Source organism: Argiope bruennichi, chromosome 1 (assembly GCF_947563725.1).
Source record: "Argiope bruennichi chromosome 1, qqArgBrue1.1, whole genome shotgun sequence".
NCBI classification, from domain to species: domain Eukaryota; kingdom Metazoa; phylum Arthropoda; class Arachnida; order Araneae; family Araneidae; genus Argiope; species Argiope bruennichi.
Window position 1 is genome coordinate 14167610 of NC_079151.1, and position 14405 is coordinate 14182014.

At 28.7% G+C, this 14405-nt stretch overlaps 1 protein-coding gene across 2 annotated transcripts in view; it reads right to left on the reverse strand.

Annotated features, from left to right (window-relative positions):
- The window catches only part of LOC129978905 (cell adhesion molecule DSCAML1-like), a 139729-nt gene extending 130722 nt beyond the window's left edge, over positions 1-9007 (reverse strand). The window contains exon 1 of one of the 2 annotated variants that reach the window (XM_056091532.1): positions 8943-9007. In XM_056091532.1, coding sequence (XP_055947507.1) covers positions 8943-8985 — 43 coding nt within the window. In that variant the 5' untranslated portion in view covers positions 8986-9007. Of the gene's footprint in view, positions 1-190; positions 257-8942 lie in introns of those variants that run through there. The other variant, XM_056090827.1, reaches the window with a different exon arrangement.
- Positions 9008-14405: the final 5398 nt, after the last annotated feature.

Sequence of the window (14405 nt, forward strand, 5' to 3'; positions counted from 1 at the left end):
TCCCGCTCCAAAGTTTGCATAGATTTGCTATTTGGTGTAAATTTAAAATATTAAAAAACATTGTAATAAATGAATAGTTTTACACTAAATAATTCAATTCATATGCAAACAATTTTTTGATATTTTAAAGTTCATACCAAAAAACATGCAACATAGAAGAAAAAGAGAGAATAAGATTTTGTTCACTTACCTGCGGAAACGAAAGTAGAAACTAAACGGAACACAACAGCAGTCACAAGCAATGTGCACATCACGCTTGGAGATACCTAACCTTGTGGCAGAATACAGCTCGTGAAATCAACAGATTTATAATACTTCAGCGTCGCCAAATGTGAAAATATTACAAATATATTGTGAAATCAGTTGCTTTTAAAAAAGTTTCGTTTTCAGCAACGCATCAAAACCGTGATCAAAATGGTGTCAGCTTTTTATGTCTTTTCAACTAAGTTAATACATAGAGTGCGAACGAGACACTAGCGCCACATAGAGGATAAAAATACAACGAAAAGATGTTAAAGTCTGTTACCCTCGAACCAGAAACATCGAATAGTATGATGAACACAGAAGACAACATTATTTTAACATGATGTACTTTCTCATAGCACGTAACGAAGTCATTCACATTCTGAAATAAAAATTTACATTCTGATTACCATCTCTATATTTCTGATGAGTCAGTAGAGAATTATTGCCTTTAATTTATTCAAAATATTAGAAATCTGAACAAATTATGATCGAAAGTTATGACATCATTTTGAAATAAAATTCAACAAAATACTATTTAAAATGTATAACAACAGTTCCATTAATGTTTGAAACCAAATTTCGACGTCATTCACGAATTTCTTATGTTCTTATTATAGATAATTGAGATAATTGTGTAATCGAGCCTGGAAGGAAAAAAAAGGCAAATTTATTCTAACATTATAACAGGAAAAAGTATCGCATTTTCTTATGTGCATGGCATCAACGCTCGAAACTATTTTCTTCCGTTTCATGCAACCATAAATCAAACAGACCCAAATCTTTTATAATTATAAAATGAAACTGTCGGCTTCGTTGTATTATTTTTTGACTAATAAGGATATGCTTTTAATTTTTCTTTCTAGAAATAAAGGAAAGACATCAAAATCAAAGTTCTGGATATGTATCAAGTGTCATCATGACAATGTGCTGTAAAGCATGCGAAGTTACATTTGTTATATGTATGTGTCCTAACGTGAACTGGTTCGATTCTCTACCAAATTTTATAGCTTGTGATCATCAAAACAAATCAAACAACACTTTTTCATGATACAAATTATCGTTGAAAATTATGGCAGAATGACTCACTTAAGAAATGCCGGGAATCCATTTCGTTTGAAATCTATTAAATCATTCTGTCGAATAATTTGCAACAGTTCAACTTTTACATAATCAAACATTTGAACAGCAGAAATACGTTGAAGTTTTATTCTTCATCTTTAATAATATCAGATAACATCAGATTAGAATAAAAAGGAAATCTCAAACAAAAGAAAAATATGTAGTTTAATGATATCAACAGACATATCATTACTGCTTTGAGGCGCGCTGTACTTATTTATCATGGTATTACTTATAATAGCGAAAAAAAAAACCAATTTTGTTAACGTAAAAACATATCACTGTAAAATTTGTTATCAGCTCATATTCAAAATAGTATCAGTGATTTTTTTTCTACATAAAGCATATTTATTATTTCAAAATCAAAATATTACTTATTGAGAAAAAAATGAAAAAATAGATTTCCATAACGGCAAGTGACATGTAGAGGGTATTATGTTTATCTACTAAACTTAATAAATAACTACTTATTCTTTTATTAATGATGGTTATTTGTTCTTTGAATACACATCTGTAAAACACCATTTCCTTCATTTTAAATATATATAATGACAGACCTACAATTATAAATTCTGTAAGGGAGACCGCGGTTAATTTTTACAGGGTTATATTGGAATGTTAACCGTTCCTTAAAACAAACTTTTCTCGCACTCTTATTCGTGCGGCTTCCTTAAGGGTTTTTGGAATACCACCAGTTAGTAGCAAACAAAAATGGCTTGTGGAAACATTAATTATGCAATTATTTGCATTCTTTTAATTTTTAAGCTTTTATTGACATCGTAATCCTTGGAGATATCTATGCAAAGGCAACACCATGAGAAAGTCGGGATATAAGGTAAGAGATTTTACGTTTCAATTTTTGTACTGTATGAAATAATGCCACAAAGGGCAATTTGCTACAATTCTTTTGGAGCTAATTATTACAGCATAAAACTTGCCAAGAGTAAATTTCACATTTACAGAATGTGTTTTCTTTTAAAAAGTTAGGAAAAACCTTAATAGAAAAATGTAAAGGGATGTATTCGCTTAAAAAACTTTTCTACAGATAGCTGAAGAAGTGATAACTGTTTGTCCATTGCGGCTGGTTAATGCGAAAATAATTTCATAACACTCCAGAGATTCTGCAGTAAAATAAAAACTACTGGCAATGGAATTCTTATCAATGGAAGATGGAATTCTTATCAATGTCATTTTTTAATTTAACTTTTTAAGGATAATTAAATTAAATTACTTAAATAAATAAATGTTACAGATACATTTTATTAATTTTGGAGGATATTTCTCGGAAATACCTTTTATAAATTATACTGAAGAATTGCTTTTATTTTAGACCCAGAATCAATTCTACCTGACGTTGTCTATGAAAAATCACAATTGAGTTTCACAGAGTTTCAATGGTGCATAGGTAGTACTTCGAAAATATATTCTTTCTAATAAGAAAGTACAAAGTTTGTTATATCAGTAAGTATCAAGTTCAAATATTGATTTGCAAGAAAAAATTGCTTCAACTGGATATTATAAAAACTAAACATCGTTGTCATTACATGATAGATATTTCATTAAATTAGCGATAAACAAAAAATATTTACATAAACGAAGCACCTTCTTCTGAGAAAACTTGGAAACAAATTACAAATTCTTCTGAGAATTCTTTATTAAAACAAAATCCAAATTTTGAGCTTATAAATTGCATAACAACCCACCTTTTACAGACAGAACAGCTGACTTTTGGTCGTACCCTTTAGAATTGGACGCCCGACATGTGTAATTGCCGTTGCTGTTTGCGTCTACATTCACGATGACTAGTTGTGAAACGTACTCATCCGTTTTTTGAATGGAAATACTTTGACTGCTTTTTAAAAGTTGCCCATCTTTGAACCAAGAGAACTCGAATGGGGCATCCCCGTACAAGACGTTGCACTGTACGGTTTCCCTCATCCCCAGTTCCAGCTCGCTAGAAAAGTGGAAGGATTTAATTTTAGGTTCACCAGGGCCTGAAAAGAACGAAATGGACCATCATGAATGTAATTGTAGGCATTTTATAATTACGTACATTACTACCATAAATCCGACAATCTATTTTGTATTGTATAGAGTTCGCGCTTGCTATAAATAATATAACATAACGAGCAAAAGCATGCTGTATAAGAAATATCCAAATTCAAATTCATATGAAAAAATCGAGTTGTCATAATGTTATTCTGTAAATCGGCTTCCGCAATACTTGATTATTATATAAAAACCACGTTAATAAAATGCTGTATAGTAAATAAATGAACCGCCAAATTTATCCAAATGGGATAAAGCCATTTTACGAAATAACTAAAAATTATCCAGACCTTATAAAAATTTTTTAATGAAAATGAATAAAATACTTTGTATCAGAATTAACTTTAAATGTTGGTTGAAAAAAAAAGGCGAATTCTTAAGAAATCTCTAGATTAATGTATTTGTAGAAAAAAAGAGCTTTATTTAAACTTCAAATCTTTTTCAAGCGATATTTAAGAGTTTAGCATAGCAATTCTTCGAAAAAAAACCCCACTAAATAGACTCATGGAACAAAACAGCATAAAAAAGAAATGAATCTTTAGTCAACTAAGGCGTAATAATTTTTATTTGAGCATGCATTATATTTCTATAGTCATAATTTACTTATATAAAATCCTAAAATAATTATAATTAAGGATATTTAATTTTAATTTTAATGCTCTTCACTTCTGATTTCGAATGTGATTGTTACTTATTCCAAAGCGAAGAAAAGACGGAGAAATTCTTTTGCTGAATGGAATATCCGATGCTCTTTCATACTTTTGCTATTTAGAATTCTATAACAGCAATAGAACTAACGTTTCATTTTTCATGCGCTTTAATACATTTTTGCCTACATTTTTTTTTACGAAATGTAATTTTCTAGTAATGATTAATGCATACTATATTCAAATCGAAGTAACTTCCACTTTTTTTATAATTATAATACATCACAGATAATTGATAGATGCCTATCAGAAACTTTTGAGAAATTAGTTACTCCAAAATATATTTTCGATCCATTGTAATGATCTTAAAAATATCATAATTTAAAATAGCAAAATTTTGACGTAAATCCGACAGAAGGAAGATTTAACTAAGCAGTGTGCTAAATTAAGTATATTATCAATATACTTCTCTATTAAATAACAGAAGTTTTCTAAAACACATATTAATTTCCAAAAAACGGTAGAAATAGATTTTACTCACCTGCTGAAACGAAGATCAGATGAAGGCATAAAATGATAACAATTCCCATTTTTTGCTGCAAGTACATCGCCATGAGTTCTCAGACGATTTTTTTCTCTGGCAATGTGTTATGAAGAAGAAACTTTAAAAAATTTGATACAAAGTCATAAGATTAGCAGACAATATACTTCAGTTAAACTATATTCATCCGTTTATATACACTCTAAAAAAACATCTTGACATGCCAATGGTTTATGCACAACTTCTCTCTCCTCTTTAAAATGGCATTATAGAGAGAAAATTAAACTCCAAGTAGAGGTTTTCATTTCATATGTTTATAGGATACTAGCGCCACACAGTGGGTAAAAACTAAATGAAAAGATTTTACATACTCTCGAACTAAAACAAGTTGCGATGCACAACGCTTTTAAACAGACTTTTAATAAAACAGTATAAATATAAAACAAATTCGAGTTTTTAATATTACTATGAGTCATAATAAAGCTATATAACGCAATAAATGATTCATTTGGCAGTCAGATTGATTTAAATACTTGCATCCAAACCGCTTCATTTGGTTTCAGTTTTGAAGAGTCAAATACCATTTTTTTCAACTGCATAGATATAAATGAAAAAAGACGAAACAATAGCCACATATGAATTGCAAGCTGAATTATAATTCTTAATGAATAAAAAACAAACTTTAAGTAAATGTGTTTGAAATAATATCGTAGTTTACAATCGTTATCGTAGTAGTGTATAAAGTAACATTACTGACGATTTGCATTGTGTTGATCTTTTATTAGAAACTAGCCGCCTTTGGCGACCAGCCAGTTCGCCAATCTTAATGTTCGTTAAAATTTTAATAATTAAATATTTTATGCAATTTCTACTTTAATAGCTTCTTCATCAAAATATTTTAAAACTTCAAATTTTGATTATCATATAATTCATTCATAATATTATAAAGGCCTTCAGTCATAACGTAATATGTATCTCTCTCATTTCTTGTTAGCACCCGTAGAATTTATGCTTTAAATTAAAGTGGAAAGAATATATATTCAATAATATAATAATATTTTTTACTGAAACAAAGCATTTTTTTATAATCTGATTACTGAAAATGGAGTCACTCAGCGTTTAAACTTTATGGGCACTAAAGAATATCTTTTTAAATTTATGTAATATCTCAAGAGTTGGTCAACAAAATTTTCTTAGATTCATTATGAGCAGATCGATTAATTAACAATGTTTAAATTTAAATGCATCAAACAATAAGAAAATAAAACGAATCGTTTAAAATAAACGGTTGAAAACGGTAGAATTTATGCTTTAAATTAAAAGTGGAAAGAATTTATCTTCAATTAATATAATAATATTTTTTACTGAAACAAAGCATTTTTTTATAATCTGATTACTGAAAATAGAGTCACTCAGCGTTTAAACTTTATGGGCACTAAAGAATATCTTTTTAAATTTATGTAATATCTCAAGAGTTGGTCAACAAAATTTTCTTAGATTCATTATGAGCAGATCGATTAATTAACAATGTTTAAATTTAAATGCATCAAACACTAAGAAAATAAAACGAATCGTTTAAAATAAACGGTTGAAAACAGGTTTTAAAAAAACTACTTAAGAAACGATGTACTTAAAACTATAAGCATATACAAAAAATATATAACTAACATAAATACAATTTACTTACAAAAGCATGCAACTAACATAAAAATAATTTAAATCATCCAACGTTGTCATGGCAACAATCAGAACAGAATGCGCATGCGTGAATTTTCTTCGCCGGTTACGTAACGCAAATACGTGATTTTTTCTACGCCAGTTGGGGTAACGCTATGCGGATTAGAAATTTTTAATTTCCTTTATTCTGTTTTATTTTAATTCAAAAGTACTTCAGAATGAATCTGAAAGATTGATTCATTAACAATGTTTAATTTTAAATGCATCAAACATTAAGAAAATAAACAGAACCGATTGAAATAATCCGCCGAAAAATTTTAACCCTAGCCTCATTACTGTTGGGAGAAAAAAAAAACTGAAGCGTTTCTCGTTTGGCGCTGGAGATAATGGGAGATTTTTTTGGCGGAAAAGTTGGCGGTGGGGAAAATGGATGATTTTTTTTGGCGGGAAAGTTAGTTTTTAATTAATAATTAAAATTCTAATTAAAAATTCGAAAAACGAAACCCCAGGTGCACATTCCCAACCTCCAAGGTATACATGTACCAAATTTGGTAGCTGTATGTCAAACGGTCTGGCCTGTAGAGCGCCAACACACACACACACACACACACACATTGAGCTTTATTATAAGTATAGATTATATGGACAAGCATTATAGAATAACAGTACAAGCCTTTTATAAGCATGAAAATTAATAATAAAATAAGAAAAAATAAATCGCCCACATTTTTAAACAAGTTTGGCACAAAATCAATATAATTAAAATTTACTATAGACAAATATATGAAGTTCACGGAAAAAATTTCCACCATCATTCGTAAGGTTGGTTGTTTTTCGCCTTATACATTAAATTCGATAGTCAAAATATTATTAATTAAAAGACATTCATTAAAATTAAATTGCAGTGTAATGCTATATTTATTTCTAAACTTACAAAATAAATACCACCACAATCTTTTCTCTTCTCAGAGAAAATCAGAATAAGGTATATTAATTTCTAATAAATATTGAAAGCGAAGAATTTTCTGAAAAAATAATGCTCAACCCGCTTTTTTCTAATGAAAGAAATGCTAGAAATGATTATGGAGACCCAAATTTCGATACTCTTACCCATTTTCAAACTTCACAAATAGAGTAGTACGTATATCATATTTTAAGACAAAACAGGATCAGAACATCATAACGTTTATTTTCACAAATAAAATTATTTTAGTCCAGCAATAAGTGTGATTATTTGAAAGTGAAAAAAAGTACATTAACAACCACTAATATATTCACAGGCACGTTCTTTATTTCAAAACCCAAGAGAAAATTCTCCCTTCAACTTCCTCGGATATTTGAACTTCTTCCCATAGATCCATTGGGTTCAAAATTTGAAATAATTCTGATATTATGCCGTCAAGATTGTACACTTCACTTTTCATTAACCTAGCTCTTTGCGTTTTTGAGGGATCATGTTCAAAAACAAATGAATAGACAAATAGACAGACAGTCTATCCGTTCACGGATTTTCACACATTTATATTCTTGGCACAAAGAACAAATACAAAAAATAAATTGTCTAGCTTGTTGAGTATTTAATTACCATACTAGTGAGCATAAGAATAGAGATACGAATACGTAATTAATCGTTTTAAAAAATCGAAATCCTTTGATAAAAATAAATAAATAAAAACACACACAGTTTTTGTTTTAAAAAAGATAATAAATTTCAGTAGTACAACTCGTTCCATTTTTATCATGTTCAAATAATAGCATAAACATATTTTTAAGAAGGGTTTTTTTTAATCAAAGAGGTCTAAATCGTCCAGAGATTCATGCAACAATTTTTTTAATGATTACGATACTTTTCGTATACGAAATTTCATGCATGAAAAAAATATCTAACACAATAAAGAAAGCATATGAAATGGGATTACTAATCATATGCTTTAAAACTGACAAGAAAATAATGCTACAATTTTTGTCCTTAATACCAATTGCCTTCTTTTTCGTTAGGTTCGTGATCTCCACCGATATTCTCGATATTTGCATTCATTTTACATACAACCGTGTTTCAATGAAACCCAATAAAATATTTTGATAAGGAAAATTCAGGCGCATTTATTAATTTAATAATGAAATATTATTTTTATTTTTTATTTTACATCACGTTTTATACAATAACTCACCGGCAATGGCCATGGTCTGTACAAAAGATTTAACATCCATCATCAGTGACTGACGCGGCCCGAAATTCATTGTCAATCACTGATGACTGAAGTGGTGTTTTAACGTTTAAATAGCCATCATCAACAGCAAAAATTCCACAAATGTTTTTAGAATCATTTACATCGCTTCCTTCAAAAATTACAATTGTAACAAAATCAATACTAAATAAACAAATACAACAAGTGAAAAGAAAACGGAGCAACTTCGCCAAGCTGTAATATCAAGTAAATGTATATAATATCTGACGAAATGCAGTTTTTTTTATTTCGAAAATAATACACCTAATAAAGTAAAATAATATTAACATAAAAATATTTTATATAAATTTGTAATACTTTAGTAACATAAAATTAAATTAGCACAGTAAGCGGACAAGCGATTAACCGCTATTTGAATATTTCATAAGAAATATTCAAATGAATCATGTTAAACAGTTTTTATGCCATACACACCTTCCACAGATAGTACTGCTGATTTTTCGTCGAATCCATGCATATTGGATACCTTACAAGTGTAGTTACCATTACTATTGGCAGTTACTTTTGAGATGACAAGTTTGGAATCAGATTCGTCTAATTTTCGGATAGAAATGCCTTGACCATCGGCTAGAGGCCTACCGTCCTTGAACCAAGAGAACTCGAAAGGGGAATCACCATCTACAACAGCACAGATCACTGATTCGCGCATTCCTAGCTTCAAATCTCTGGTAAAATGGAATGATTTAATCCTTGGTTCACCTGCATCTAAAAAAATATTTAATCAAATATCAACATAAAAATCTAAAAAAATGCATTAAACTATTATTAGTAATTAGGACCAGATTTTGACAAAAATAATTTCCAAACTTAAAAAATATAAAATATGATGTACTCTAATAGAATTTTTTTAAAGCATACACTCGGCAGTTGTTTTTTAAATGTGCCTACAGTAAAAAAGACATTAGCTATAAAAAAAGATACAATAAAATATAAATTGATTTAAAAAATAAGTTGTATCTTCTACTTTAATGAAATTCACTTAAAATATGTACATCAAAAATATAATCATATATGTATAATTATCATATAAATATTTTAAAACTGAAAGTACGATAGCTTTGATTTCAATACAGTTTTTATAATGGATATTCAGATGGGGTACAATTTCCTCTGTAAGATTTTGTCTTGGATTTTAGACTCAAAAAGAATACTTTTTTATCGCATATAAATCTATATTACACCAGATAAGTTTATTAGCATTAAAAATTGCTTTTTCTGTGAGGGAAAAAACAATTAATTCTTGGCTAAATAATTAAAAATGAAATTTTCAAATACAAATTGCATAATATGTTTTTGGAATCTTTTAAAAAGGCGAGACTTACACTTGTTTAATAATTTCAGTGTAGCTACAGACTCAACTCAATTCACTTTTCAAAATTAGAAAATGAATTCTATCCTATTCTCATTTCATATCTAATAGAATCCCAATGTTCTTCTTTCTTACGGATCAGGAATTATCTTATTTTATTCTTAAGTTTTTTATACCTATTTGCAGAACAAATTTTTGGTTTAGCTATAAAAAATTTTGCAGCACATCTACTGATATAAAAAGGTTAAAAAAATATGTGATGCGTATAAATAAAGAATTGGCGGCTCATTGAACGTGAATTGCATTTTAACATCGATTTTTAAAATCCAAAGTTAATTTTAACTTCAATTTGATTTTAATGCAAACTTTTTAAAATAACGCATTAACAATTACTGTAAATAGAAGTGTAAAAAAATTTAAATATAGTTTCTATAAACTGATCAAATTATAGGTGTTTAACTTTTTGCAATTTATCGCGGGCAGCTAAAAATTGTAAAAGATATATAACATAACAAGAAGCAAAACAAAATTTTTCTACTCTTATCGGAATATATGCATATGAAATAAATGATTTACAATTTTTTTCAATATTTTTGTATCGCAGAAGTAAAAGCCTTGTTCACGAAAAGAATAACTTGTAATGCTAAATGAAAATCAAAAATCTCTAAAACAAAGTTTATAAGTTACAGTTGAAAAAATTTTAAATAAGTGAATAGGACATTCAAAGACATATAAAAGTAAGTAAATACAAATTAGTAAACTACATAAAATTATTAACTAATAAAAAAATATTATGCTAAACTATATTTCACTCACCTCCAGAGGAGAAGCTTAGAAGCAAGCTCAGAAAGGCGGTGCTCGCCAGTAGATACATATCCTGTTAATCCGTTCAAGACACTTTAGATGATGATAAATGGCATTTATCTTTTATAATTATTACAATTAGTGAATCTATATTAGAGAAAGTAATTAAAACTGTGGAAGAAAATGCGGCTTATTATTAATACACCACTGTTACTGGATTGCTCCCTTCAAAATGGTAAAGAGTAGCAATTTTCAGACCAAAACACCAAGCACATCTTTATTTCTTCATAATATAGTATACTAGCGCCGCACAGTGTGAAAAATATAAATTAAAAGCTCTTAACTGCAAATGAAATTTATCATACTCTCGAACCAGAAGTATTAACGTGCTCTTGATGTACAGCTTGCATATACACTAAGGAAATAATGTTTTGCAATGTACGAAATTTTCTTCACTTACGATTCATTCTCTACTCAATAAAAGGATAAAGTAATTGTCTCTGTTAAAAATTGTAATATGCAAGCACTGACTTTCAAACACTTGCGTGATCATAAAAAGATTACCTGTTTAAAAGTCATCGATTATCATGCATTTCACCTTGTCCTTTATAAGCAATTCAACAGATCATTTTTCTGTTCAATTTTAAGAAAGAAGAATATAGTTTCTATTAAAAGACTTTCTTGATTCATTTAAAAAAGGCTTCCTATCTTGTTCAGAATCAATTTAGCAAACCCAAACACTGTAAAAAAGATTTACATTAAGTCAGCCTTTCCACAGTTGTTATAATCATTCCACATAAGGTATATTGTTTCTGAAATAGGCATAGATTTATTTTGAACTTCAAAACAATTTTAGTTAAGTATGCAGTTAGATATAATGAAATGATTTGATGCCATTCATTTTCGTAACGCAGTATAAGGAATTTTCGAAGATAAACTTCATCTCAAATTATAACTTCAAGTATCATTTTAAAATTGCAACAGCTGAAAATTAAACGATTTTGTGAATGATTGAGGAAAAAAAAGAAGAATATCCGAAATATATGTGTAAAATAATCTGCATGAACCTCAAAACCAATTTCCACCACTAAAGGAATTTACAAACTCGGATCTTAACCGTCAGCCGCCATTTTGGCGAATGCATGAGTGAACACCTTCTTCATGAAGAACTTTTCTTTCTCTCAGGAGCATATATTTCTGATAATTGTTTCATTATCCTTTTTTATTAATGATTTTATTTATTAAACAATTGCTGATAATTTTATATTTTCCTTTTGTTTAATGTTTGAGCTCTTATTTGTATTATTTTAATAGTTGTGATTCTTGATTCATCGTGAGCAGGAATATGTCGTAATGCTAAACTCCAACTAAATAGAAATAAGGATGCATGCTTTGAAGTTTTTCCAGAATTTTAAAGCTAATCGAAATCCTTAATTTAAATATCTATTAACATTTAAAAGATCAATCAAACCACAAAGGAAATAGAATTTTTTCTGCATCGATTGTGCAGAAGATACATACAGTCATGAATATAGATACGAAGAGGCCAAACAATGAATTGCCTACTATTTATACCCAAAGATTCGTTTCTCAGATAATATCAATAAATATAACAGCATAATTTAGTATTAAGAATTAAAATTAAAAAAAGGAACTGATTATATGATTACTCCACATTTAGAAAATGTTGACATATAGATGTAATCATAACACAATTCTGCCTTTGTGTTGGATAGTGCGAATTATTTTACTATTTTGAACCTCCTTAGCAAATTATCTAAAATTATCACTACATATTGCCATTCACGAAAGACGTTTTTAATCGCTGTATAGACACCAAAAAGAATTTTTCACAGTTACAAACTACAAAGAATAGAAATTACAAAACCCAAAGCATATTCTGGTGGAAAACAAAAGACATAATTCATGGGGATAAACATGGCTTATCAAAAGTTGATGATGCTCAACATTAATATTTGGAAAGGAGAACATACAAAATTTCATGATATCTCTTTTAATTTCAATTTATTTGTAATTTAAACCTTTGTAATTAATTAGTCATTTAACCAGCTTTATTAGCTAGTTTTTACTTTTCATCATGTAATCGAATAATCGTTGCAAATAATCATCTTTATATTTGTGTCCCAGATGCAATTCCAAATACTTGTATTTTAGAATCATGTTATATTGCCCTTTATTTGGATATAAGAAAGGATAAATAACGGGGTTTTACGATGCATATATTAATATAAGTGATTCACTATGGAATTATCAATAGTCGATATTTGGAATGGAAACACAGAAAGGGATTGCGAAAATGGTAGTAAGAAGAGGCAAGTCTTTCGTCTGTATAATATTCTTCACATGTCACAGTCAAATACAATATTCTTCACATGCATACAATAAATAAAATCGGTTCCTTTTCTAACCTGTCTTAACAATGAATAAGATATTATATATATGAGTACACACATGAAAACGATCGCTGAAAATAATTCTTAGTATAAAGCCACACGTTTACAAAATTTTTTGTCTCTATTTTATATGGATGTCGTCAATGTATTGTCAATATGGGAACAGAGATAAGAGTATATTTCACAACAATGACCGGCTATAAAAGTAGCGATATATATATATATATATATATATATATATATATATATATATATATATATATATATATATATATATATATATATATATATATATATATATATAATCTTTGCATTTATTTCGTCTTCACAAATGGAGAAATAAATATAAAACAACAAAGAAATCAACAGTCAAACAGCAAAGTTTACTGATGTCATTTAGGCAAAAAAAAGATGGAGCATTAATTATTAATTCAGTAAGTTTCAAATAATTAAAAACATTTATGAACTATTATCTGTTAAAAGCGAATTATTAATTCGTGAGAAATATAAGAGTGAAAATTCTTGTAACAAAAAGTACTCTGAATATATTATTTGTATTTTCATTGAATAGTTATTTGCATCGCATATATTATTTTTAATTACATAAAATATGTAATGTATCCGTTGATTCTGAGTAATAAGTAAAAACTTGAATTAAAACGTAATCATCTGCACTACTACGAACGGTTATTTGTATAACTTGCACATTCTGTTATTTTTTATAGTATCTACAGCAAGATTTTGTGATATACATCAAAGAAAAATATCAAGCGGATGTATGTATGTGGATAGTAGATGTATGACTGTTTCATGCTACATTGAGGTTTTTGGCATATAGTAAACCATTTCTTTTAATAATAAAAAATAAAACTTCTACTACTGTAATAATATAGAACTAAAAACATCGCAATAATTTTCATCTCCGTTTAAATTTTTTAACTAAGCATATAGATTTACTCTAGAAAAAAGTTTTCAGAACCGGGTCACAAAAACGAGATGAACAAAGTAAGCAAAAGAATTAAGATACATTTTACGAAGACAAAGAGGTCTCTCATATTCATAAATCGTTCAGAACAAAAACAACAGTTTCCAAATTTACAGCGAAACTTAGCTTATAACCTACCCCTCACTGAGAGAATAGCTGATTTTTCGTCAAATCCAGCCACGTTGGTCACCCTGCAGGTATAATTGCCGTTACTGTCTGCCCCCAAGTTTGAGATGATTAAACTGGACATAAATTCATCGCTCTTTCGATAAGTGATGCCTCCTCGCAAATCTGCTAGAAGGGTGCCATCTTTAAACCAAGAAAACTCGAAAGGAGGATCTCCATATGTAACAATGCAGTTGACG